This window comes from Anas platyrhynchos, chromosome 6, assembly GCF_047663525.1.
Source record: "Anas platyrhynchos isolate ZD024472 breed Pekin duck chromosome 6, IASCAAS_PekinDuck_T2T, whole genome shotgun sequence".
Classification (NCBI taxonomy): domain Eukaryota; kingdom Metazoa; phylum Chordata; class Aves; order Anseriformes; family Anatidae; genus Anas; species Anas platyrhynchos.
In genome coordinates, this window is record NC_092592.1 from 13,373,344 (window position 1) to 13,397,237 (window position 23,894).

General features: G+C 43.4%; 1 protein-coding gene across 6 annotated transcripts in view; it reads right to left on the reverse strand.

Annotated features, from left to right (window-relative positions):
• The window catches only part of CDHR1 (cadherin related family member 1), a 61,257-nt gene that overhangs the window by 22,379 nt on the left and 14,984 nt on the right, over positions 1-23,894 (reverse strand). Inside the window, exons 1-10 of one of the 6 annotated variants that reach the window (XM_021276798.4) lie at positions 21,928-22,773; positions 21,086-21,181; positions 12,905-13,050; positions 11,997-12,047; positions 10,572-10,661; positions 10,078-10,164; positions 8,304-8,420; positions 6,504-6,647; positions 3,901-3,979; positions 988-1,088 (exon numbers count right to left, since the gene is read on the reverse strand). In XM_021276798.4, the coding sequence (XP_021132473.3) occupies positions 988-1,088; positions 3,901-3,979; positions 6,504-6,647; positions 8,304-8,420; positions 10,078-10,164; positions 10,572-10,661; positions 11,997-12,047; positions 12,905-13,050; positions 21,086-21,181; positions 21,928-21,988 (972 nt within the window). In that variant the 5' untranslated portion in view covers positions 21,989-22,773. Of the gene's footprint in view, positions 1-987; positions 1,089-3,900; positions 3,980-6,503; positions 6,648-8,303; positions 8,421-10,077; positions 10,165-10,571; positions 10,662-11,996; positions 12,048-12,904; positions 13,051-21,085; positions 21,182-21,657; positions 21,765-21,927; positions 22,774-23,894 lie in introns of those variants that run through there. The other 5 variants (XM_072039472.1, XM_072039474.1, XM_038181191.2 and 2 more) reach the window with 5 other exon arrangements.

Sequence of the window (23,894 nt, forward strand, 5' to 3'; positions counted from 1 at the left end):
GTCTTGACTCTAAAGAAGCTGACCCTTCTCAGTGATTTTATAGGCAACCCGAGGGTGCTAGTCTTGTAATAGAAGCACACGTCACTACCTCCACGGGGTTATACAACATCCTTTCAGTCCCACAGGCAGGTTTTATAGCCTGCACCAGCTCCAGGTTGCCACAGCTACAATTAGGAGGTTGGAAGAGCTTGAAAGGGCCTGACAAATCCTGAATCTGAGAAGTGCCAGCAGACTTCAGTAAAACAGAGGGATTAGGGGAAGAACTGGTGGATCAGTGTAACTTCAATGAGAGGAACCCTACAATTTCGCATGGTTAGCCAGCTGCTCAAGCCCACCAGCAAAGTGCCCTTGGACACGCTATATTTAAAACTGTCTTCAGACAATATTGTCCTTACCTTGGTGAACTCTCATGATTTTAATACACATTTGCTTGAGGAAAACTGATAGAGTCTTCACAATCTAACTCTACATTTTTAAATCTTTGCTCTTTAGAAACTGCTTAAATAATGAAGACTGTCACACTGACACCAGCTCATCAGGGTGTTAGCACTTATTTAGTAGTACATGGTTGATCAGTGCTTCAGGAGTGGTTATTGACACAACACAGTGTGATCTACCCCAATCCTATTACTAATCACAGACTTTGCAGTTACCATCTCTTCACATAGCAGTTACAAGACGTCAATTCCCAGTCCAGCAATAACATTTGAAAATACAGAGAACAGTTATTTGCATATCGCAAAGGATTTTGATTCTCTAGGCTCAGACATGAAACTAGGACAAGACGACTTCACTTGAAAGAAGATATTTATGACACCAAATATCTTATGGAACAAAAGCAGTTTGTTCTGTTTTACAGTGTCTAGCAGTCTGCTCAAATATAGCTCCTAAAACAGGTAAAGTGGGCTATAAATTGAGCTATTTTAGACAATCATGGCTACTTAGGGCATTTAAGACCAACAGTCTTCAAGTGACCACAGAGCATACCTGAACTTTTAGTTCATACACTTCTTTCTTGAGCTGATTTGGGCTTTTTATAACAGAAATGGCTCCAGTTGTGTTGCTGATCTCAAAGGAACCTTCGCTTCCTGCAATAAACCAAGATGCTCTAGTTACAGGCCATTCTTCCTGTTTTCTGAACAAGCACAATCAATCAGCCATATACTTAATTAAGCGTACCTTTGTTTGCATGTGTATCCATCCCCCATCCCTATCAGTAGCTCTGCCTCTGCCTTTCAAAAATGAAGTATTTTGATGCCTGGTCATGGTGTGGTGAAAACACAGATGGAGGCCAACAAGGGATTCCTCCCCTAGGAATGGCTTGGCAGAGCCCTACCCATATGGACAGCTGCCCTCATTCTCCTTTCGCCCACCCTGGTCTGGTTTCCTTCTAGATTCAGCAGCCTGGCATGCAAATTTGGTAATCATTTCTGTTAGGCTGTCTTCTTCATATGCTGGTTTAGACAAAAATAGACAGTCCTCATTTTAATTAGCAAATTCATACATAGTTAAGTCTGAGAAACAAGAATATTTCTCTCAGTAATATCAGCTAAGGTGAGAAGTTTGACAATCTGAAACAGTCACTCTTTCTGCAAACAGTGTCTCTTGAGAAACATCTGCCCTTAGATGCTCAGCTGATAATAATAAAAAACACCTCTCAGCCTTCTGCAAGGCTGGCCTGAACTAAAAGGGATTTTGGAGAACCTTAGGTAGAGCTCAGGCTTTTTTCACTGAGCCTGAGTCTGATCCACAGACAGAACAGGGCTGTGGGCTGACTTTGGCCCCTGCAACCTAATTTTCATCTTTCTGAAAAGAATGTGAACAAGGCTGTGATCCCTTTAGACCTGGTGAATTTGTACTGAAGCAAATGTGAACTTGCAAAGAGGCAGCAGCAACTCATCACAATGTCTGCGCCCACTTCACTGTCACAGCCAAAAACAGGGAGTTGCCCAGGAAGGGGACCGGCCGACCAGCTTTGGGGGCCCTGCCCTGCTCTGCCACAGGGCTACGGGCACCCTTGCATGCTACCTTAGTCATGGTATTGGTCTTAATGGCCAATGTGGCACAGCATACCATTGAAAGGAGAAAAAGAAAAACCTTTAAAATAAAGGAGATTGAGGCTCAGAAATAAAGGATAATAATCTGAAAGCCAAGCCATTTTTCTTTTTCTTTAACTCAATTTCAGTGCTAATTTTTAAACCATCTGACAGTGTCCCATTTTGCTAATACCTGCAATAACTGCAACTTCATTACAGTATACTAGGCACAACAATGAACAGCTATTGAATCATGCTCTGGTCAATTATTAAGATACATTGGCCTGGAAAGAACATTCTGACTGAGAAGAAGCTGAAGTCAATAGTGGTTTCAAGCCACAATACCTTGTGTTATTGTCTAGGTACCACAGGGAAATTGGTAACTCAAGAGTATGTAGCACTATGTGTTCCTCCATATAGCACATTCAGAGGATTAGAGTGCTTTCTAAAGTGGTTTCACCCTCCTTGGATAAAAAAAAAAAAAAAAGCTTGTAAAGAATAAATAATTTCCCATTTGGCGTTAGTCAGCCTGCAGTTATTGTAATAATGGCTTGTCATGACTCAGGTCAGGGTCTGAGGTGGAAGGGCAGGCTGTAATCTCTTCTTTTCTATTTCATAACTTTCTATGCACTAAAAGCATATTCCCTTCCTCTTTTCCATTTCATACTACTAGTCTGTCATCCCCTTCCATCTTCATTTGCCACTCTTGCCTAATCGCTTACCCTTTTTATTCTATTTTCTCCCATAGCAGGTGGTCCTCTACTTTCTTTGGAAATATAGTATTTCTTCTCAATAGTCTTATTTCCCTTTCATACACTGCCTGGTTCACCTGCCTCCACTTACTCTCCCTTCCTCAGTTTCCTCCCTTGTCTAGCTTCTTTTTGTCCCATTTCTTTGTTTTTACTCCTCATTGTCCACCTTTTTTACTTTCTTGCTTTCCATCTGTTTTTCTCTTCTGTTACCTTTTGTCTCAGTGTTTCTGCCTTTCTTTTCTCCTTGTATCAGGGGAGAAGGAACCTTAGCATGGGTCCCTTCCTACATCAAGAAAAAACCTGAACCGCACCCCTCTCCATCCGCTCTACCTTGCTTTTTAAATCACATAACACAATGAAGAAGTTTCTGCATAGCTCTCAATTAAACCTCAAATTTCTTTCATTAAATTTTGGTTTCTCACTTCTGTGAGTCAGGGTGCCCAGCTGTCATGCAAGTCCTGCTTTGGAGGAAGAGAGAACCAAACAAAACTAAAATTGTAGCTTGCAGTTTAGTTGATCTAAGTTGTTGACTTCACCAGTCATCAATTCAGCTAAGTCTGTTTTTTATGCTATTAAAAGACATGCTATGGACACTCTCCGAATTGCTGATGAAAAGCATTAATCTTTTGATAATACCTACTTCTAGTGCCCTGGACAGCCAGTCTCTCTTCACTAGTAAATACAATTTCTTCCAAGAAACCAGACATTTGAATGTTTAGCCACTTAAATGACAATATTAATAAAAATATACCTCTAAATACCATGTCTGGGTCTCCCAATGCATTTTCTTGTCTCCCAGATTAAATGATGGAGATACTCAGTGGCAGTGAATGCATCTCCCTTTACATTTTTTTGAAGCAGCAAGGAGGCTACTGGTGCCTAAGAAATCAGCCATGCTAACAACTCCATGCGTAGTTCCGTGAAGCCGGTACTAAAACTCAGTGAATCGTAGCTTGTTTTCTGGTAGACAGGGCCCTGGAGTTGTTTGAGATACCTGACACTATTTCATGAGTCTGTCTCAGCTTTATTAAGCTCTAGCAATCCCCCTCTAATTTAATGTCACATCTAGTTTTGACTCCTCTTCAGATTTCTTACAAGCCAAGTCTACTCACCATTCACGAGGCAGTAACGAATACTGTTAGGCTTTCCTCTGTCTCCATCAAGAGCAACAACAGTGAGGACCTCAGAGCCCTGGGGAGAAATGGGAAATTACTTGGTGTGCTGAGATCAAAAAGCAATGAAATTGCAACTGTGTATTAATAAACCGAACTTCAGCAAGTTTTTATGCAGTGAGGTGTGGAAGGAAGAGTGGGTACTTTTGCTCATGCTGCACGGGGAACACACCAAGGACCACTGGCTCCCAACTAGAAAAGTCAGTGCTTCGCTTAGCCGAGCAGGAAGGATGCCACTCCTTGGACCAACTCTGTGTCATTCCTACACTGATGATTTTATTTGTTCCCAGTGATGTTACAGCCCATACATGGTACCTCACACAAAGTGGGGATGACCCTGCCACCACTTGTTCCCTGTGGAGCCCCTGTGCCACCTGCCTTCTCCAGCTTGCTGCCAGCACCATGCCACTGCGTGCACCAACAGCGGAGTATCCAGCTTCAGCACACGGGTCCCAGCTGCCCCGGGGAGGCCAGGGCTTGCTGCAGTCTCAGGGCATGCCATGTGCTTGCCAAGATACCGTGCCTGTTTCCCTGCATCCAGTCTCTTGTCCTTTTTCCAGTTCCCCTTTAGGTGAGCACCAGAGGACCGGCAGGCACACTGTGCCACTCCCCATGGGCTGCCCCTGCCCACCGCTGGGGCAGTGCTGGTGGCATGGGTGTGCAGCAGCTGCAGACCCCGCACAGCCAAAAGCTTGGGCAAAGGATTTGGAGTAACCCACCTTAGACCTGAGATTTATTTTGGTTCACTACCAAGACGCCCTCTGGCAGCTGCTGGACATGCTCCTGGTGTTGCTGTGCACCCCATGGCATGCAGAGACCCAGGCAGCCACTGAGGAGTCATCAGATCATTTTTGTACTACCCGATCAAGTTCAGACAGGCAGCAAAAGCAAACCAAGGCATCACAAAGCAACTTGCCTCATGGAACATTTAGGGCATAAAATTGTGATGAAAATTATGGTGATTTAACTGTCCTTAAAAGCCTCGCTGTCTGTCTGCGCGAGTAACATGGCCGTGGGCCATACGTACAGAGCTTGTACGCTGGACACCATTTGCTCATGTGACTGCTCCTATCAACTGCAAAGAATGATGACTGCCAGCGCTGCAGTGCTCACCCAACTGACAATGAATTGCACAATTTAGGCCTCTGAATTCAAGTGCTACTGTTTTAGACTGCAAAAACAGGAACACTGAAGAAACTGTTAGTTAATCGCAAATGGCAACAGGGAACATTTTGATGACAACCCTTGAGTGAATTTTTCAGATGAGAGCGAGGTTCTGTTAGAGCAATTGGAAATACAAAACTGTACTTATTATCATTCATGCTGGAAGCTGCAATAAAATCTGCCTATAGGGCAAAATGCAGTGCAGTCCCTTTGAAAGTGACATAGTACTTGTAAATCCTGACAACTCCACCAAGGAGCAAAGCAGCAGGTTTACAAAATTAACATCAAATGTGTAAACAACACTGGAATCTGCTAGCTTATCTCTCTGTGGATTTCATTCTAATAGCAAAATTCACACTGGGAAGGACCTGTTTGTGCTTCCGTCATTATAACATCATAATGGTGTAAATTATGAGCTCAGGCTGGATGTAATTAACATTTATTGACTCCTGTTTCCATGGTAAACACTAACTCCCGTGTATGTACCTGATAGTTATTTCAAGATCTATATGCAACTACATAGAATAAATCAATATACATAATATCATTCATTCTGAATTTCTTGAAAATACACAAGCAATACTCCTCTATGCTGCTGAAATGTAACAGCCTACGAACTGAACTGCAATAAACAGTCATGCAAGGGCTGAAGTGTACATCGGAGTTCTGGACAGAAAGTAAAGACACAATCTTTCCTGAAACTCAAGGGAAGATCAGGTGAACAGGGTGCTAAGACACCAACAATAGTTTAAGGTTGGGTATTGTCACAAGCAGATACCACTTCTCATCCTACGTACAAAAAAAAAATTAATCAAAACTTATGTATCAGGGTAAAAACTGATCCATATACAGTGTCATGCCATTGCTTAGATATAGGGACAATTCATTAGTTTGCAGCTTCTGGAATAATATATAGCTGGAAGCATCATCAACACCAAGAATAATATACAGCTGAAGGCACCATGGTGGATACAATGAATTAACTCTAAGCTCTATACTCTCCTTTAAGCAAGCCTGCCATTAGGTGAGGTGATGACACAGGCAGGAGCTCACTGTACTCCTTGGTTTGTCTGTGGCATATATGAAGTAGTATCTTCAGCAGCAGATATGTGCCAACAAACGCAGTCTTAGGAGATCTCCTAAGTGGTTCTGCTAAGTATGTCCCTGCTTGCTTCATTATCTGGTGGATTTTAGGCCTGGGAGGACTTCCTGGCCCCTTCTGCCTATCTTGCCACCACTGAGCAGAAAGTATTCTGCATTATGGGGATGTCAGGATTGCCTGTCATTAAGGGGACAGTACAAACAGCCTAGAGCATGGGTCTGCCTTGACTGAGATGTGAAAGACTTCACTTCTCCTACAGGTAAAAACCAGCACTTACTGCGAGTGTATCCTCATAGACATATCCATAGTAGGGAGTCCCGATGAACATGGGAGGTGTGTCCTGAACATCCTCCACATTGACAGTAACCGTTGTTGTGGCTGAAAACACTTTGTTGTCTCCCCTGAGCTTCCCACCACCATCCTAGAAGAGATGTCATCATCAAACATCTGCTGGAATATGCCTGCAAATCTGTTTATGGCACTGTACACTCCTCATGAGCCTTCAAAAGCACAGTCCCAGGAATCCCTTCTCTCTCTTAACGCACAGACTCATCTCTGCTTTCCTATTCCCTTCTCTTTTCCATTTGTCCTGCTTCCTCTCTGATTAAGTAGACATCTTGCAACGTCTCAGAAGTAGTTTCTTTTATTAAGGTGGTTGTGCCAATATATGCAGTTATATACAATCTGTTGTCAACAACAGATGGGATAAGGAATTCATCTTTTTTTGAGAGAGAGAGAAAGGGGACAGCTAGAAACAGATGCAAAAAAATAGCAACCAAGATCTACAGCTTTTCATCCCACATATAGTCTTGCCATAAATTCAAGACAATGTGAGGTAGCAAAGTAGTGCATTTCCAGGGAAAAATTAAACAATGCAGGTGATCAAAGTCTCCTAGGGACTCCTACGTGTGAGTCTAAAGTGAAAGGATGGAGGAGCACAAAGTCAGAAACTGTTAGAGAGCCACGGTGTATAAACAGTGTCTGGGGACTTTACTGCAATCAACTCTGTGCTATCGATACAGCAGAGCCAATTAGAAAAAATCCTCACAGTTTCAGAAGCTTTTAACAATCTCAGAGTATTGGCTGGATGTCAGTACTCATGCTTGTATGAATTGTTTAGCATGTCTGCTGTGTCTGTTTTGCAACTTCCACTTTTTGGGGGAGAGACAGTTTTTTTTCCTCCTCACTGCCCCAAAGGCAGCATTTAGACCAAATTTTTGTTATTTCTCTTCAAATGAACCTTGCCTAAATAAATAACATGATCCATATTTTTCATAAAACATGAGAAACTCAAAGTCACTGTAAGTAGCAGCAGAATCATTTTCTTTCCGCCAGTGTGACTCTGCCTGTGTGACAGCTCTGCACAGGATCCTGAGAGACTTTACTTCAGAATCCCATAAACTTTTAATGCCTGTTATGAATCCTCAGCTGTGCCACAGGCACAGCACTGCTGAGAATGATAGCGGAAAGAAGGGACGTGCAGCAATATTTGCAGGATTCGAATAAGATCCTGCCACAAGGCAGCAGAGAGGTGAAAGAAAAGCATCCACAGACATTTCTATAGAAGTCGCTTGTGTGCTGCCCTGGGTCCAGCTGTCTCCTCTGTCTTCCTGTGGCTAATGACAGCGATCCACACTGCCTGCCTGCCAGGGGTTTGCCCCTTTATTGTGGCAGGGCTGTGTGCTGGACAACAGGAGGGAGCCCAAGCACAGGCACTTGCCCACAGAGGCTGACTTCTCAAAGCTGGGGCTGAAACACCAACTCTTTTGCTTCTAGGTGACTCTCAAAGTACACAGGTGACTTTCTGCAGCTGGACTTATTGCCCTGGCATTGAAGCCTGATCTAAATGTGGGAAACCCACCACCAAATGTCTCCAGATGTTACTCAGCTGGTCACCTTTCCTCCCTCACTTCTCCACGTTACCCATCATACTGCCAGATGTGGCAGATGGAGTGACTCTGCTGCCTCAGTGTTATGGTTATTTCAGAGACTGTTTAAGCCATCCCTCTATTTGACCTAAGCTGCCTTTCTCAAATGCAACCCTTCATCTCCTCTAGTTTTGAAAAAAGTTTCATACCTTGGCTACGACGACGACAAAATGTGTTCTTGATTTCTCATAGTCCAGGGTGACCCCTGTTTTGATGCGCAGGACACCACTGTGACGGTCTATTGTAAACTTATTAGCATGGATGTTCTAGAAGAAAAGGAGAAACAGCGGAAGATTACAGGTATGGAAATAAGATTGCCATAGGGATTAATCTTCTATTTCATCTTCTAAGGGAAAAGACCAGAATAATGATATGGTTTGGGTGAATAATGTATTTGATGAATTTCACCTCTGTGTGTTTATGAACAATTCATGAACCAACCATGAGTCTCTCATTATTCAGAATAAATCAGTTAGCTTCAATGTAGATTTAAAAAATCTTTTAGTATTTCATTGTGAAATCTTGAATTGGCTACCAGTTCATTGCACACAATGAGGTAGAGAGGCCTAACCAGGGTGGGTTGGGGGAGACAATGTGGGGAAAAAAAGGAAGAAGAAAAACGGTGTTATCCCTTTGCATTTCAAAGTTCTACTGGCTTCAGAGAAGCAGGCATGTTGCATACATAGATTATTGTCAAGGACTTTTAGATTAATGTTTAAGTGATTTTCCAAAAGAAACACCTAAAAGACATCAGATTTCCAAAAGAGACTAAAAATGTCACCCTTCCTTCTGCCTGACTGGAACAATCCAGTAACACAGCTCCGTTTGGGTTTCCGTACACAATTGCTACTGCTGGATAATCTTTGTCTTTTTGATAGACGTCACCACCTGCCCACACCAGACTTTCAAAGAATTTGTTTTTCTGCACAACTTGAGAATTCCCATAAATTGTGCCAAAAGTTATAGCTGCATTTTTTCAACAAATACACATATTTAGCAAGCTTTTTGGTATACAAATATATTAGGTAGACACAGAAGTTTAAAATAGCTGTTCCTTGGCTTCAGAGTCTATCAGCTTTCTGGAAAAAGCCCTGGGTAAAACTGAATCCTGCACATATTGCATTTTAATTGGATCATAATCAGTGAAATCAAAACTAGATTTCAACAAGGTGTTCTTCCACAGTAGGTCCAAGGTCTTAACAACATCAGCTTTAGTGCTATGCAAATATATTCCAACTCGTTTCTGTATTGTACCCAAGGTAAACATGGCAACAAATCGTTTTTTGTTTTGGTTTTTATTTTATTGTCTCTTGAATAAGGGGAACTGCAGCTCGTCTGGAAGAAGCTGCTTAAAGGAAGAAGGAAGTTGAAGAACATCATGCGAGATGTTGTATTTTGGCATGCAAGGGGTCTGTAACACAGAAGTTCAGCTTTACATACAGAGCCCTTTTTGTTCCTCACCACTGGGCGATACCTGAAAGGCTGCTTTCAAGCAGGCACTGGGCTTTTTCAGGGAGAAGACTTAGTACCCAATATTTTACAGTGATGCACCAGTCTGCTACATCCAAGTGCAGATTTGGGTTTCCAATGCATTTTGCTTTCCAAAGAAAGCTATTCCATACTTTTGAAATCCCATGTGCACACAAGACTACAAATTAGACTTGCTATCCCTGTCACTCCAAAGGGGCCAACAGGAGCCTTGCTGCAAGGATTCCCACTGGCAAGCACAAGAGTGACAGTGGCAACCCCAGCACCAACCCCTGCCAGTTGGACTGCACTTGGCTGCTCACCAGACAATATCGAATTTGTTAAAGCTTGTTTTCTGGTACACAGTACAAAATTGGTCCTATAGACACTACTAGCAGTTCAATCCTCTGCATCTTAGGAGAGAGATGGTTTCTGAAGGTACAGGCAATACCTTACCTGCAAGAAGTAGGTGATACTTCCCCCAGAACCAGTGTCTCTGTCCACTGCCTCGATCTTAAAGATACTGCTGCCAGAGGGAGTGTTCTGTGAGCAGAAAGAGGCACCAGACTCAGACAGAAGTGAAAAATCAGGGGAGTTACAAAAAAAAAAAAAAAAAGAAAAAGAAAAGTGAGCATGCAAAGAGGCAGAAAAAGGGAGCTAGTAGAAAGAATATAAATGAATGAAGGAACCAAAGAGCAGAAAGAAAAGAGGGAAGAGATTAAAATGGAAGAAACTGGAGAAGACCAAGAAACAAGAAAAACTTCCTGGAATAAGGGTGTCAGGAAATCTGCTAACTTGTTCCCTAAGTTTGCAGTAAATACTAAATCCCTGCCCAAATCCCAAAACAAAACAATGCCAATTAGTCCTGCTGATCTTGTTACTTGACTGAAAACAAACTAGCTCCTCTTTCCAATCTATTGAAATATAGTATGCAAAGAAACTTCACCAACCTCTGGGACTTGGACTATGTAAGGTGTATTGATGAACTCCGGGCTCTCATCATTAGCATCTGTTACAAGGATCCTAACTTTTTCCGAAACCTGGAGTAGAATATGAAGAACATGTTATATGTCAAGCTGATTTACAACAAAATCTGTTCATTTGTCTACTAAAGTGTAGCCAAAGGCAATGAAAAATTCGTAATAGGATGCCTTTGCACTACCAAAACTAAGTATATAAAAGAGAAAACAGAAAACCACAAAATCCAGAAGAATTTTATGGATATCTGTGTGGAGAGCATGCAGATATCTCTAAATTAAATAAGGAGTCTTAGAGTACTTTATAAAGTTATAGATCAGGGCTGATTTTCTTAAGTCTTCTTTATGGGATTCAAGATACCATGATAACTTTTATGGGAATACATAAAAGACAGTATAAGGTTGGTACTGACAGCACAGGGCATTCAATTACTGCCTCATTTGTATCATATTAGGTTAATAGCATGCATAATTTGGATGTAACAAATGCATGTTTTTAATATTTAACAATCTACCTTGAAGAAAATGCATATTCTTTTTCTAAAAATATGGACACAAATATATTTGATGAACTTCCCAGTTGTCTACAAAGCAGGCAGGTGGATGTGATCCCATTACTAGCTATTTACGGAGATTGTGGGGGTAGTTGTGCCTGTAGGACGTGGGTGTCTCCCAAGCATGCGGTAATCTCACTTCATTTGATTGAGATGAGAAAAAGCTCTAGAGTTATCCAGTTCTGTGGATAGTAAGAGGGTCCCACTTTTGTTGCTCCTCTAGCGATGAAGCCCAAGTCCTCTTACCAGCAGACTAACATCCTGACTGTGAGAGCATGTCTGTAAACTGGAAATGCCAAGGAAATTTGTAGAACTAGGACTGGATGCTTGTGCAATGCCTCAGTTAAGCCCTTAATGATTAGACATGATCAAAGCTTTATTCAGCAGCAGACGAAAACCCTCACCACCTTAGCTAGCCTAGGCAAATCTTCTTAATGCCACACTAGAGAAACATTGTGGGGGTGGAGGGACAGGCAGCTCTCATGCGTCTAACACTAGGTTGCTGTAATGTCACATATTTCTCCAAAAAGCCTTCAGCTCCTTCTTAGTTATGAATCCCACTGAGCTGACAGTGAAACTTCGTAGGAAGCTGCTGTTATTCTGCAGGCCACTAAGTCAAGCTTTCAGCTCACACTACGCTGTAATTATCCTCAAACAGCTGAGTAAGGAGCTGGAGTGAGACCCAAGTTACTGGCAGTTCAGTGGCTCTTGAAACAGGAGGTAAAACTCTAATGAGATTATGTTTTCTGATAAAATGAGATAGTCCCTGTAAGGTAATTTAATGGGAGGAGGTACAACTGCAGGGCGGACAGTTTGACAAGTTAGAGTATAATTAAATACTTACTGTACTCAGGCCATCTGAAATACTGACAATAACTTCAATCTCATCTTCTTTCTGTAAACCAATAAAATTCATTTGTTAGAGAGAAGGTTTTGCCCTTATTGGAAAATGAACTGCAGATTTAAACATATCTCAGCAGGTACATGAAAATAACAACTGATACCACAAAACCATCACAAGAGGGACTAAAGAGACCCCTCAGGGGCTTCACCTAAAGGGCTTCTTGGACTTTCTGGAGCTACTGTCAAGAGACAGGTGCTCTGGGAATTCATATTGTTCTATAAAGTGCTTGTGAAAAATCAGTCATTTTTGAAGAAACACTACCTAAAACAACATTATTTGTTAAAATTCTTCTTAGTATGCAGTATTTTGAAGGGTTTGCTAAGTATTGCATACTCTTCACTGCAAAGCATACATGATGGTTATGCCTGTGTTCCTGGAATAAGGTTGCCTTTAGGCTACTGCTGCTAGGAACAACTTTAACCCACATGGTTATGGACCAAAGGGCTATATGTAACTAGAAAACCGCCCCGGAACACTGCTTTCATAAATCTGTACTTTCTCCTAATGACAGGAGAGTCCTAAAGAAATACAGATTCTGTCTGAGGATTATAGAACTGTACGCGATGGGGTGCGGGTGAGGGAAGATAAATATAAACTATAAAATATAAACTTCTCTTTTGGCAAAAGCTGAAAAAAGCCCACAGCTGCCAACAAGTTAGATAGCAGTGTTAGTGGTGCAAATCAACTGGAAAACAACCTGATGGGTGAATTATCGTGTCTCAGAATTACAAAGTAAATTACATGTTTCATATGACGCAAATTGATGTTGCCCCTCACAGCCATTGATCAATGGAAACATAAGGAAAATCCACGCATACACAAAGTGGTGCCGTCTTGCTGTACTCTACCTCTCTGTCAAGTTCCTCAATTAGCGTAACATTTCCAAGATTTCTGTCAACAGAGAAGTAGCGTCTTGATCCGGCTTCATAGGTCAGGCCATATGTCACAGGATCTCCTTCAGGATCAGTTCCATTCAGGGTATACACATGGGTACCTGAAAAATTGATCAGTGATGTAACCACAGGGAAATGTTCAGTCAGTGAATGTTTTGTTGATTTGCTCCCTAGGAACTCAGCCCTCCTGCAAAGCTTCTGTGCATCAAAGCCACTTACTGGGAAATACAAGTGCATAGACTGTTTAATAGTCCTGACGGCCACTTTTTAGCCTCATGGTTAAACTGAATTCATCAGTGATGGTTTTTCTCAGTTAGGACCCTTTCCTGCACAACTGCATCACAGTGATGACACAGATAAGTTCTTGACTAACTATCACCACAGGATAGCCTGAAGTGATGCTGTTGTAGCGCCTTCACACGCCTTTTTCTATGGAAACAATGAAGTTGCAAACTAGCAGGTATGGAAGCCAGGAGCTGAAGGCAGCACTCACGCAGAACAGGGCCCAGGCTCTGGAGACACAAGGACATTTGCTGACTTTTCCACTTTCAGAACTAGATGCAAAAGTCTTCCTTCCTGCTTAGCTCCCCCTCATTAGCTCCCTCTCATTAGATTCTCTACTTAACACATCCACTCATGCACATAACAATGAATAAATTCTCTAAATTCATCAATGTATTTCCTTCACAAGCTGGGGAAAGAGAGAATGTTATTTCTATTTTTAAGTATTTGAGAAGCTGGTGCCAGTTTTCGCAGTAAAGCGACTTTGTTTATCAGAAGTGATATTTTCTGGGGGAGTTATAACGCCCACATTTTCAAAACATGCTGAGGGTTTATTAGCATTATTTTTTTTTTAAACTCAGATGTTTGTCATTCTAATGTGCATTAGTATCCTCACCCAAGTAACTTCAAGCACTTCACAATTATCAGTTAACTGAGCCTGATATATAAAACAGTCGTTTGCTTTTTCCTCCTAGCAGTCTGACGCAATGTGGATAACTTATCTGAGTTATCCAAGTTGTAGAGGTTCAGAACACAAGCTAACAAAGTTCTAACAAGCTTCTAACAAAGTTCTTTAAATTGGAAATACTGTGAATGACTGGTTGGTGCTGTCTTTTGCTTTTGCACAGGACACAGAAGTATGAGGGAATGACCACGGCTAACTAAGCTAACAAAGTTAGGGCAGAACACTGTCAAGGGGAGCCCAGAAGATTCCAGTTTTAACTACTCTGACCCTAAGTTTGATGGATTTTTAACTCTATGGGCAGAAGTCATAACCTTTTTCACATATCCTCACTGCAGTGGCAGTGGAGTTTTTCACTGACCAGCCCCGTATATGTTTAACTCTAGAGCTTTGGCTGCAGTCCTGCCAATGCGCAGACAGGCAAGCTTCTTGAAGGTTTCTTTAGTTTTGTAATGCAACCTCATTTGCTTATTGCTTGACATGAAAAACGTGAAGCAGCAAACTGGCAAGCTTAATGGACACACAAGATCCAGACATCAGCACTGATACTTAGAAAAGACAGCTGTTGTTGTCTGCACAGCAAGAGATTGTGCCAAGCCACGCTGGATCTGTGCTCACTTGCAAGTGACCCCTCTTATGGTGATTATTAAGGCAATTACCTGGGCAACTTTGTACAGAGAAAGAAGTTCAAAAAAGAACGAGCATGCAGAACACATACAACAGACTCTATTATGAGCTGGCTCAGCCAGCCAACAAATATTCAGGATTTGCAAAGCAGGTTTACAAAACTGCAAAAATGATTACCATGATCTTGGTGGACTTATCCCACAGAACAGAGAAGGAAATTACAGGACATCGGTGTTGTTTTTAGGGAAAGACAATGAGCAGTATGATGAGGCTTCTCTTACCGTAACACCTGAACTATATACATAAAAAGAAAGGTAAGGAGAGGAACAAACTGGGATTGTTTTCAAACAGTGTCCTAAGAGGACACCCACGTCTTGATATAGCCCCAGCATTGATCGCATTTGTTCTTGTTTTTCAAAAGCTCTCTCAGTACCACAGCTAGGGCCAAATGAAGAATTCAGGCATCAACTGTTTTCAGACCAACCCTTTTTCATCCTTTTTCTGCCACTAGAAGTTTTTACTTCTTAATTGCTTCTGTGCTCTGCTTTTTCACTTGTCCTGCCTGCTTCCAGCACATGGAGGTGCCTGCAGCTGCTGAGCAGCACTGCCTGTCCAGCGGAGAAGCAGGATGGACACCACGACCCATGGCTGGGGTCGTTCACAGCTTGTGGGTGACAACCAGACACACGGTGCAGTGCTGGGATTGGGGCTGCCCCGTGCCACCACCGCTGCCAAGCGCTCCTCAGAGATGGCCAGGCACGTGTTAGAGAAGAGCAGGACTGTGAAAGTTCAGGTGAACACACCTGAACCTGGACTCGGTCTTCTAATCTTATAATTTTCTCTCCAGCACCATCTAGGAATTTTCCTCTGAGAAAAACAGGAATTTTCCTGTTGCTAGAAGTGAGGAGAAACATCGATATTGATCCAGACTGAGATTACTGAGGTTTCTGAGCAAGTTTGCTTCCTAGCTAAAACTGATATTTCATTTTTCATAACACAGGGTACTTGTGTGCCTTTCAAATTGGATTGTGGATCAAAATTTCTCTTCTACCTCATTACAGTTCCTAATTTTGTCTGAACTGCAATTTCACTGCACAATGCTCTCTATATCATTAACACCCCGGGAATGCTTCTCAGCACAGTGTTAAAGCCAATTAAAAATCTCCTCTCAGCGTGCTGCCTCCACTTGCTGAAAAGAAAATAAATGAAACACCAAGCCAAAATCTTATCAGGGAGCACCAAGTAAACAGCCGTTCCCTGTCAGAACGATAAGGGAATGGAAGAATCTTCAGCCAGGGACACGGCGAGTGCAGTAAGGGCCCCACGGATGTGCTGCACGCCCTGAGCACCTGGGAATGGCACAGCAGGCTGGGTCGGGGATGTCCCGGGGAGCTGCACGCTGCTCCCTGCTACAGCTGCTTGCCAGGCGCCACGCCAGACTTTCACCCTATTTTTCTAGTCCATCTTACAAGTGATTTGCTCTCTGCTTCTGCTGCTCAAGATGAATGTCTGTCCCCTGACGTTATTTCTCCACTTTCCTTCATTTCTAGCAAATTTATTCATGGCCAGCCTCTGTCCGTGTGCTCTGGGGCTGCTTCTGCCCTCTTGCTGAAGACACACACTCCCTCTCCACTATGTGATGCTCTGCAAACAAATCCCCTCCCTGCCAAGTTAAATGGGCCAGGCACATTTTGGACTCGTGCTCACTCCCTGTCTTCCTTTGCCACCACAGCTGACATCTGTTAAACAGATGCTGGGAGGGATGTACATGGCCACGCTCCCAAGACAGGACACGTGAGCTCCCAGTGTCACGGCGAATACCATCTTACCTGGGGTTATTCGCCTGTTCTCCACCCATCTCAGCCAAAAGCCCGTCTATCTCCCCGCTAGAGGAGGCAACGACCAGCTAACACAGAGCCCACAGATGCCTGTTTCAGACTGCGAGGTCACCCCAAAGAAAGCAGAGCTCCCCGATGACATGGACCAATACAAAGACTACCCAAAAACCTGCTCCATACCCACTTGCTACCAGCCACTCCTGCTCCCTCCTGCCCCCAGCACACTGCGGTGGCTGGCAAAACAAAGACAAGACCAGGGAGGAGCAGCCCAAAGCCCCACAGCTGAGACCCTGTGGTGAGGAGACTGGAGTACAGCAGCAAGCACGCTGCTTTGTGTAGAGTTACCTCTGCTACAGTGAGGTAGGAGACTGGCTGCATTTAACAAATTTGTTCTGGGAGCTCCTAATTTTCTTAATGAAAATTTGTGGGTTTTAGTTTTTGCAAAAAGTTGAACATTTTTGCACCTTCAGGCAATTTACCCTTTTTCGAGTAATCTGAATGTGAGGCCATGATGGGTCTCTAGATGTCAAGACACAACTTGGGCTAATTTGTCCATGTCTGCGTAGTCAGCAAAGAACTGTTACTGAAAAGAGAAGCATGATAATTCTATCACTCAGAGATTTTTTTGTGACAGAGGCAGGAAATAAATTGTGGGCAGGGTTCAGCTACTGTTTGTGATGGACGAAGTACAAAACCACAGACAGCACAGTGCCAGGGGGCGATTTCTGAGCATTGAAAGAAGTCTTGGGAGCAATAGCAGGAACTCTTGCCAGGTTGGGAACCATCAGCTGGAAGGAGGAATGATGGATTCCAGAGAGGACAAGACAGGCCTCCACCGCCAGCCATGAGTGATGGAAGAAACCAGATCAGGAGCCTGCAGGAACAACTTGGGAGGCTTGAAGGACAGAGAAACATGAGGTGGTCAGTCAGGTGGCAGGCAGCCGGGGGCTTTGATCACAAAGTGCCACTGCACATCGGCTTTTAATGGGGAGGGAGTGCATACGTGGGGCATGGGGGAAGACAGAAAGAAATTCAAGCATGAAAGGCATGCAGAAATCTCCAGGCATGATGCTTGGGCTTTGAGAAAGTAATGAACTTAGGCCTTACGAGTATGCTTCAATCCCTTGCTTTGCAAGTCAATGTCCCACTGTGAGGGCTTACAGGATTAACGAGGTAAGATGAGGAAAACAACCTGAAATAACATCTCACACATGCTGTAAGACCACGATTAGCGGCATTTTATATGTACAAAGAGAGCTCTTTGCAAAGAGCTCATCACTGAACAACCCCACCTGCCCTGTGGGACAGTCCCACAGACCACAACTGCTACCTCAGATCCTAACTTCTCCCATTCTTCCATGTGCCGCAGGAAGGGGCTGCTGTTCCGGCCCTCCTTACTTTGTCTCATGCTCTGCAGCTTTAAATGGGATCTGGAAATGCACAGGCAATTCCAGACTTTCACACAGAAACAGCAATTGCTTTCTTTATGATAACTTATGCCATAACGTATATAACCTGATAGACCACAACTACGTGCAAGTAGGCAAAACACCACAGGGGAAATGAAGGTCAAGTAAAAGATGGTTTGAGCATGAAAATGTGTTTTTCTTGAATTTGCTGTGTTCTTGCAGCAGTATCATTTCAATTTCTCTTTCTACAGTCACACAGAGAAACCATCATCTCCTTTTGGTGCTCTGAAACACTGCATGCCCCCTGCCTACAGATGCTGGGGATCTTAACTAACACACAGCACCGCCAACTGCTTGTCGTCTCAGCAGCGCCAGCCTATAAAATTCCTGGAGGCTTATTAAAGCCGCTGTTGATGGCATTGCTCACATCAGACGCTGGCTGCTGCTGAGGCACAGCCAAGAAAGCTTTTCCTGCCTATGCTCCAGCTTCTAGGTAAGCACAGAGAAGACCAAACACCATCCCACCCTGTTTTGCAGCACCCAAACCAATGCTGAGTGAAGCCATTCAGAACCAAACCTACAAAGGTTTTAATGCCCCTGCTTTGTCACCGATCGTCCTGCTCGGGACTGAAAGATGACTGCTGGAGCACGGATGCTTGGGACTGTGCACAGACATGGGAGACCAGAATCCTTCTCCTCCTTCCAGAGAAAGAACAAGGCAGAGGGACGAAGAGCAACAGCGTGAGATCCCTCTCAAGGAGCAAAGCTAAATCCCAGCAGGCACCAGAGCACTGAAGTGCCAGCACTCTTCATGCCGTGCTCTGGGAGCCCCCTGCCAAACCATCCCTGAGGACTGCCTGTGCTGACGTGGGCTGCCGGTAGCAGCAGTTTGTGTTGAGCAAGCCCCAAGTAGCTGTGTCCCAAGGGCATTTCCCCAAGTACTTTCAGCAGAGAGGATCCTGCAGTACTCAGAGCTTTTAGGCAAGGTGCCCTGAGAACTACAGGCCAAAAAAGATACTTGCAGCTGCACGGCAAAGCCAGCACACAGGGACTCCTCAAAAGCAAGCTCTTTTCTTCCTTTGGCAAAGGCTTCTCTAGGTCCTTTGCAAAAGTGTGAACTCAGCAACTCCTGATCCTTCACCTCAGCAAAACACTTCTGGTAGCACCTTTGGAGATTTAATCCACAAGTTGCTTCTCTTGTCTTTTAAAGTACATTTATAAAGCAGACCAGAAGTACAGGCTAGCCGATGTAAATACACTCTGGCCAAAGCCAGCGAGCATGAGAACCAGCAGCATGACACATGGAGCAGCTTGAGCTTTACCACAGCTGCAACCAAAGCAGAAACACCCCGGGGAGCTCTGTGCACCTCGCCTGGTTGCTGTGTTACCACAGCACAGGTAGCAGCCCAGTGTGTATTTGCCTACCCTGCTCAGGCTAGCTGCACGTATACTAACACGCTGCTGTTCTGCCATCTAGGCACGCACACGCTCCTCTTTTGCCCACCTGCAGCCCCGGACCAGCTGCACGGTGTCCCAGCACTAGAAAATGACCGACACAATCCACTGCTGCGGGGAGTGCTGTCACCTGAGCAGGACTGTGGCACTGCAGACCTGCTAGGAGGGACATCTCTGGCTGTGCCGCAGCTCTGTGCCATCTTCAGCTCCCCACCTCCACACAGCTGGCTGGAGGCCCCAGCAGCGGCAGGGCGAGGCTGATGCTCTGTAGGTGCCTGCGAGCTGGCACCACACCAGGGGATGGCAGGCAAAAGGCAAGTGACTCAAACTACTGCCCGTGGTTTGAGGGGCAGCAATGGCAAACGTCACCCCAAACAAACCGGATCAGGGGTCCCATTTTGTTTCAGCACGTATCCAGCCTTACCAGCCTTATCTACACTAACAGACAGGCAATTCCACGGGCCATCCTTGCTCCAGCACCCAGCAGAGCTGTCCTCATTGCTAAGATAGAGCAAGTGTGGCTTCCGGATGAATACGGGCAAAGGTAGGGCGCTAATCACAGCCTCTCGGTCTGCCTCTGGCTTTTGCAGGTGCCACTACAACACTGTCGGCCTTCAGCTGAGGTTTCCACTTGAGCTTGACTGAGCTTATAGCGAAGCCCTGCTGCATCATAAGCAAGCTCGCCTTAAGTTAAGCCCCTAGATGCGTCATTTCTACGCTGTGTGCTGCTTTCTCCCCCTCCTCCTCTCTGGCTGAACAGCGAAAGAAATCACTGCCTCACAACCATCCCCTCCTCACCCCACAACATGCCCAGCATGGATAGTGGCTGGCATTTACACCACTTGGTCCAAAACAGAGGTCTAGAGCAAACCTCAAGCAGCCACTTCTCAAAGTGATGAGTGCCATGGTCATGTTTAGGATGACGAAGGCACTGGTGTTGGACTTCCAGGGGAGACTGTGCCCTCTGGATCCTGCCCTCACCCCCACCACCCTGCCTGAGACCTGGGAGGGGAGGGTACACCCCTCCTTGCATTTCTCTCCTCTTTGCACAAGGCTGATAATAAATGGGTGCTTTGGTGCTCAATTTGCAATAGCTAAATACTTTTCTCTACCTGCAACAGCTACAGACAACCCAGGGAAAATACTACACAAAACCTCAGCACTACATTTGGAAAAAAGGTGGTCTTCATCACTGTGATATATTTTATATTAAATTTTTTTAGATGTTAGGAAATTGTTCTTTCCCCAAGGAAAATGTTGATTATAAATCATCTTTTTCTTTTTTTTTTTTTTTTTGTTACAAAAGCATAAATACACCTGCTTTAAAATATTCAAAGTTGAAAAACGTACCAGTTTTCTAATTTTCAGTAAAACAAAACTATGTAAGTGATTTTTAAAAAAACAGATTTAGACAAAGCAATTTTCACTCCACGTAGAAACATTTTCTACCATTTGTACTGTAATCCTGAAAAATGTGATAACTTTAAAGAAAATAATGCTTCTGATACTTTTCAAAGTGTAGTTTGCTTTTATCAAGGCTGATAAAATTATTAGCAACTATGCTTTCTTATAAACATTCACAGAATTGATGAGAAGATCCCAAAGGTCAGTGCTCTGATGCTGTGAATAGATTCATGGACCAAGAAAAGGGAAGCTAAATTTCATGCTTTAAATTACAGCTACAATTCAAACATATCATTTTAAATTAAGACCAATTAAACGCTTGAGAAAAAAATATGCAAACCCACAGTATACAACAGTGCCTGCAACAAAACGTATTTTGCTAATCAAAAGAGCAAACAGCTCCAGTTTCACAATATAAACATATTCATTTAATACTGACCAACAGGTGTGTCCTCCGAAAGGCTGAGAAGTGCCATGTTCCCATTTGTGCTTCTGGCTCCATTGTCAAAGAAATAGGGGGCATAATTTGCCTGAACTGCAATCAAAACAAAACAGAAGCCAAAGAGAAGCATTTCATTGGTGGCAGTTATCTAGCTTTGTTAACTGACTCTCAGTAAACAAGAACTGTTTTGGGAATACTATGAGCACACACGATATCCAGTTGCTGCAGTGGACTTTCTGAATTGGATCTGTACAGATATTTCACATAAAGTGACTTCTGCATGCTACTGTGCCAAAATCCACACAGCAGCAAAAAGAGAAGGAGAGCATATAAAAAAACACTACCAGAAACACATCAAGTAGCAGGATCTCTAAGAAATCTCAATCAGATCCAGACATTTCATTGCAAAATTAACCTTTTCAGCTTGCAATGACTGTATGCCTCTCCCCTATGCAACACACATGAAACTTTCCCAGTGCCTTGGTACTTCACACAGTATTCTAAACACATTCTGCCTTAATATTATGCCTACTGCAGGAGCAATTAGCCATAATTAAATTGTTACTTACTTGCTGCCAGACAACAGCAAAGTTTAAAACAAAACAAAACAAAAAGCATGTTAGTTGTCTGTCTACTGACTGACTGTAAGAGATTCAAAACAGCCCGTTTGAAATAAAAGTACAAATATATAAGCACAGAGGGTATCAATTCACAGGGGTCAGCAGCTGCCATGGAAAATATTTCAGGACAACATGACCACATCAGTAAGGATCACTACAGGATTTAAGGTTATGCCCGTATCCTCCTATATTTTTATTTAAAGCGATTATTGTACTCACCCAGGCACACGTGCACCAAATTGAGGAATAAGGAGGGGGTGAAATGCCTTACATGCTTCATCCCACCGAAGAAAGGGCTAATTTCTTCTCTGTTTCAAGGGTTTTATTTATTTATTTTTTCTCTCAAAGGTCCAGGAAAGTGTCCTTCAGACTGTTGTAGTGGAGAAATGTTGCAAGAGGCAGTAACAGATGCTAAGATGTTAAGCGGATGACACGTCTTAATTTCTGAGGAATTTAAAGAAGCTCCTTCCTACCACCTAATTAGACCAATTACTTTGCAGGGAGCTGTGGGACTCATTTCTAAGACAAGATTTGGAGGAATCAGTGTAACTCTCACAGGTTCTGCTGTTAGCTCTGTATTTATGCTGTCCAAATGCGAAAGTCAGAGAGAAAGTAAATCTGAAAGTTGTTTCCTTTCTGAACTCTATCTTTAATGCTCTAAGCCAGTCTTCTATTTCTGAGAGCTAGAAGAGGTTCTCTTTACCTTAGATTTGGTAATTGTGAGAAACCACAGAAAAAGAAAATATAACACTAGCAGCAAAGAGTAAATACCTTTGTAACCGTTTTAAAGGAAATAACCACATTTATGATAGCTAATCTGTTTTTTAAGATACAAAACAGACAAAATTGCATACTAAAAATGCAGAAGTCAAATGTTCCTTTTGCAAGCTGGCCTCATCAAAATGCATGTGTTTCTGAAAATATCTATTATATTCATTGAACAATTTTTAACCAACACACCAAAAACATCTCACAGAAAAAACTTCATGCAATAGCTTTTCTGCACCACCTTGTTTTGGTTTTCTGCACATAAAAGGTGTCTCCACTAATTTAAAACATATTTATCATCCAATAAATTAGAGAGCTAAAGAAACACGCAGCCTAGGAAGTTGTTCACAGCAAAAGCTTTGGGCTGCTTAAAAGGAACTCAATCAGTGGTAATACCTCCAGGCAGGGGGATCTTTACACAGCGGTTTAGCTGCTGACCTGAGGAAAAGCACTTGCCTTTTAATGCTGCGTTATCGGAGTGATTGGTTCTGTTTTTTTTTTTTTTTTTTTTGTTTAATTGACAGCGTTCATGAAAGAAACACTTGAGAAATGAACCAAAGAGTGCTCCACTGGAGTCCTGTTCAATGTAACAGGAGTTACCCTTTCTTCCTGGCACATCAGAAGGATTTACACTGGTGCTGGCTGCACCCAGGAGAACTGCTGACCTGATGGGTGCTGGCTCCAGTGGCCGGGCAGCCCTGTACCCACAGGGAGGGCTGCAGCAGAGCCACTGCTGTTGCAGAGTACTGCAGGACGATCTGATGGTGCTGCTGACCCCCCAGGGCCTTCTGATGGTCAGAGGCCAACCCTATGCCCGCAGAGCCCCTTGGCCATGTCGACTGTGTGTGCCCTACGTAACTCTGTGGGCCTATGGTGCTGGCCAAACATGTCAACTGTAAGGCTCCCAGAAAGGCAGAATTTAAAGTTTCATGAAAAATATTAACAGAACTCACCATCCATGGTTGAACTTGACAGAGAATGGCACAAAGAGCAAAAGCCTAGAAAAGCTCTAGAATATTTTAGACAGATTGATGGCGGCTAGGTACATCGGTGAGCTTCAACCACGACAATCCAGATACAAATCCTGGCTCAGCACAGCACTAAATTACTGCCTGCCAGAAGCTTGAAAGTTAAACCAGTGGGGAAAAAAACAACAAAAAAAAAAACACAGTTGCTCTGCCTTTGTCATCTTGCTCCTTTCCTAACTCCCTCTTACAAGATCAGACCTGTTGTGTGACTCTGTATGGCTACTCTTACACAGCAGCATTTGCAAGATCTCCACATCAAACCAATGTGTGACTTTACCAGTGGTTTGCAAAGCTCAGTGCAACCTGCAGCAGGCAGCTAAGAAAAACAAATGTGTATTATCAGTGTATTTAAATTCACAATATGGTGACCCAAAGCTGAAAACCGTGTGG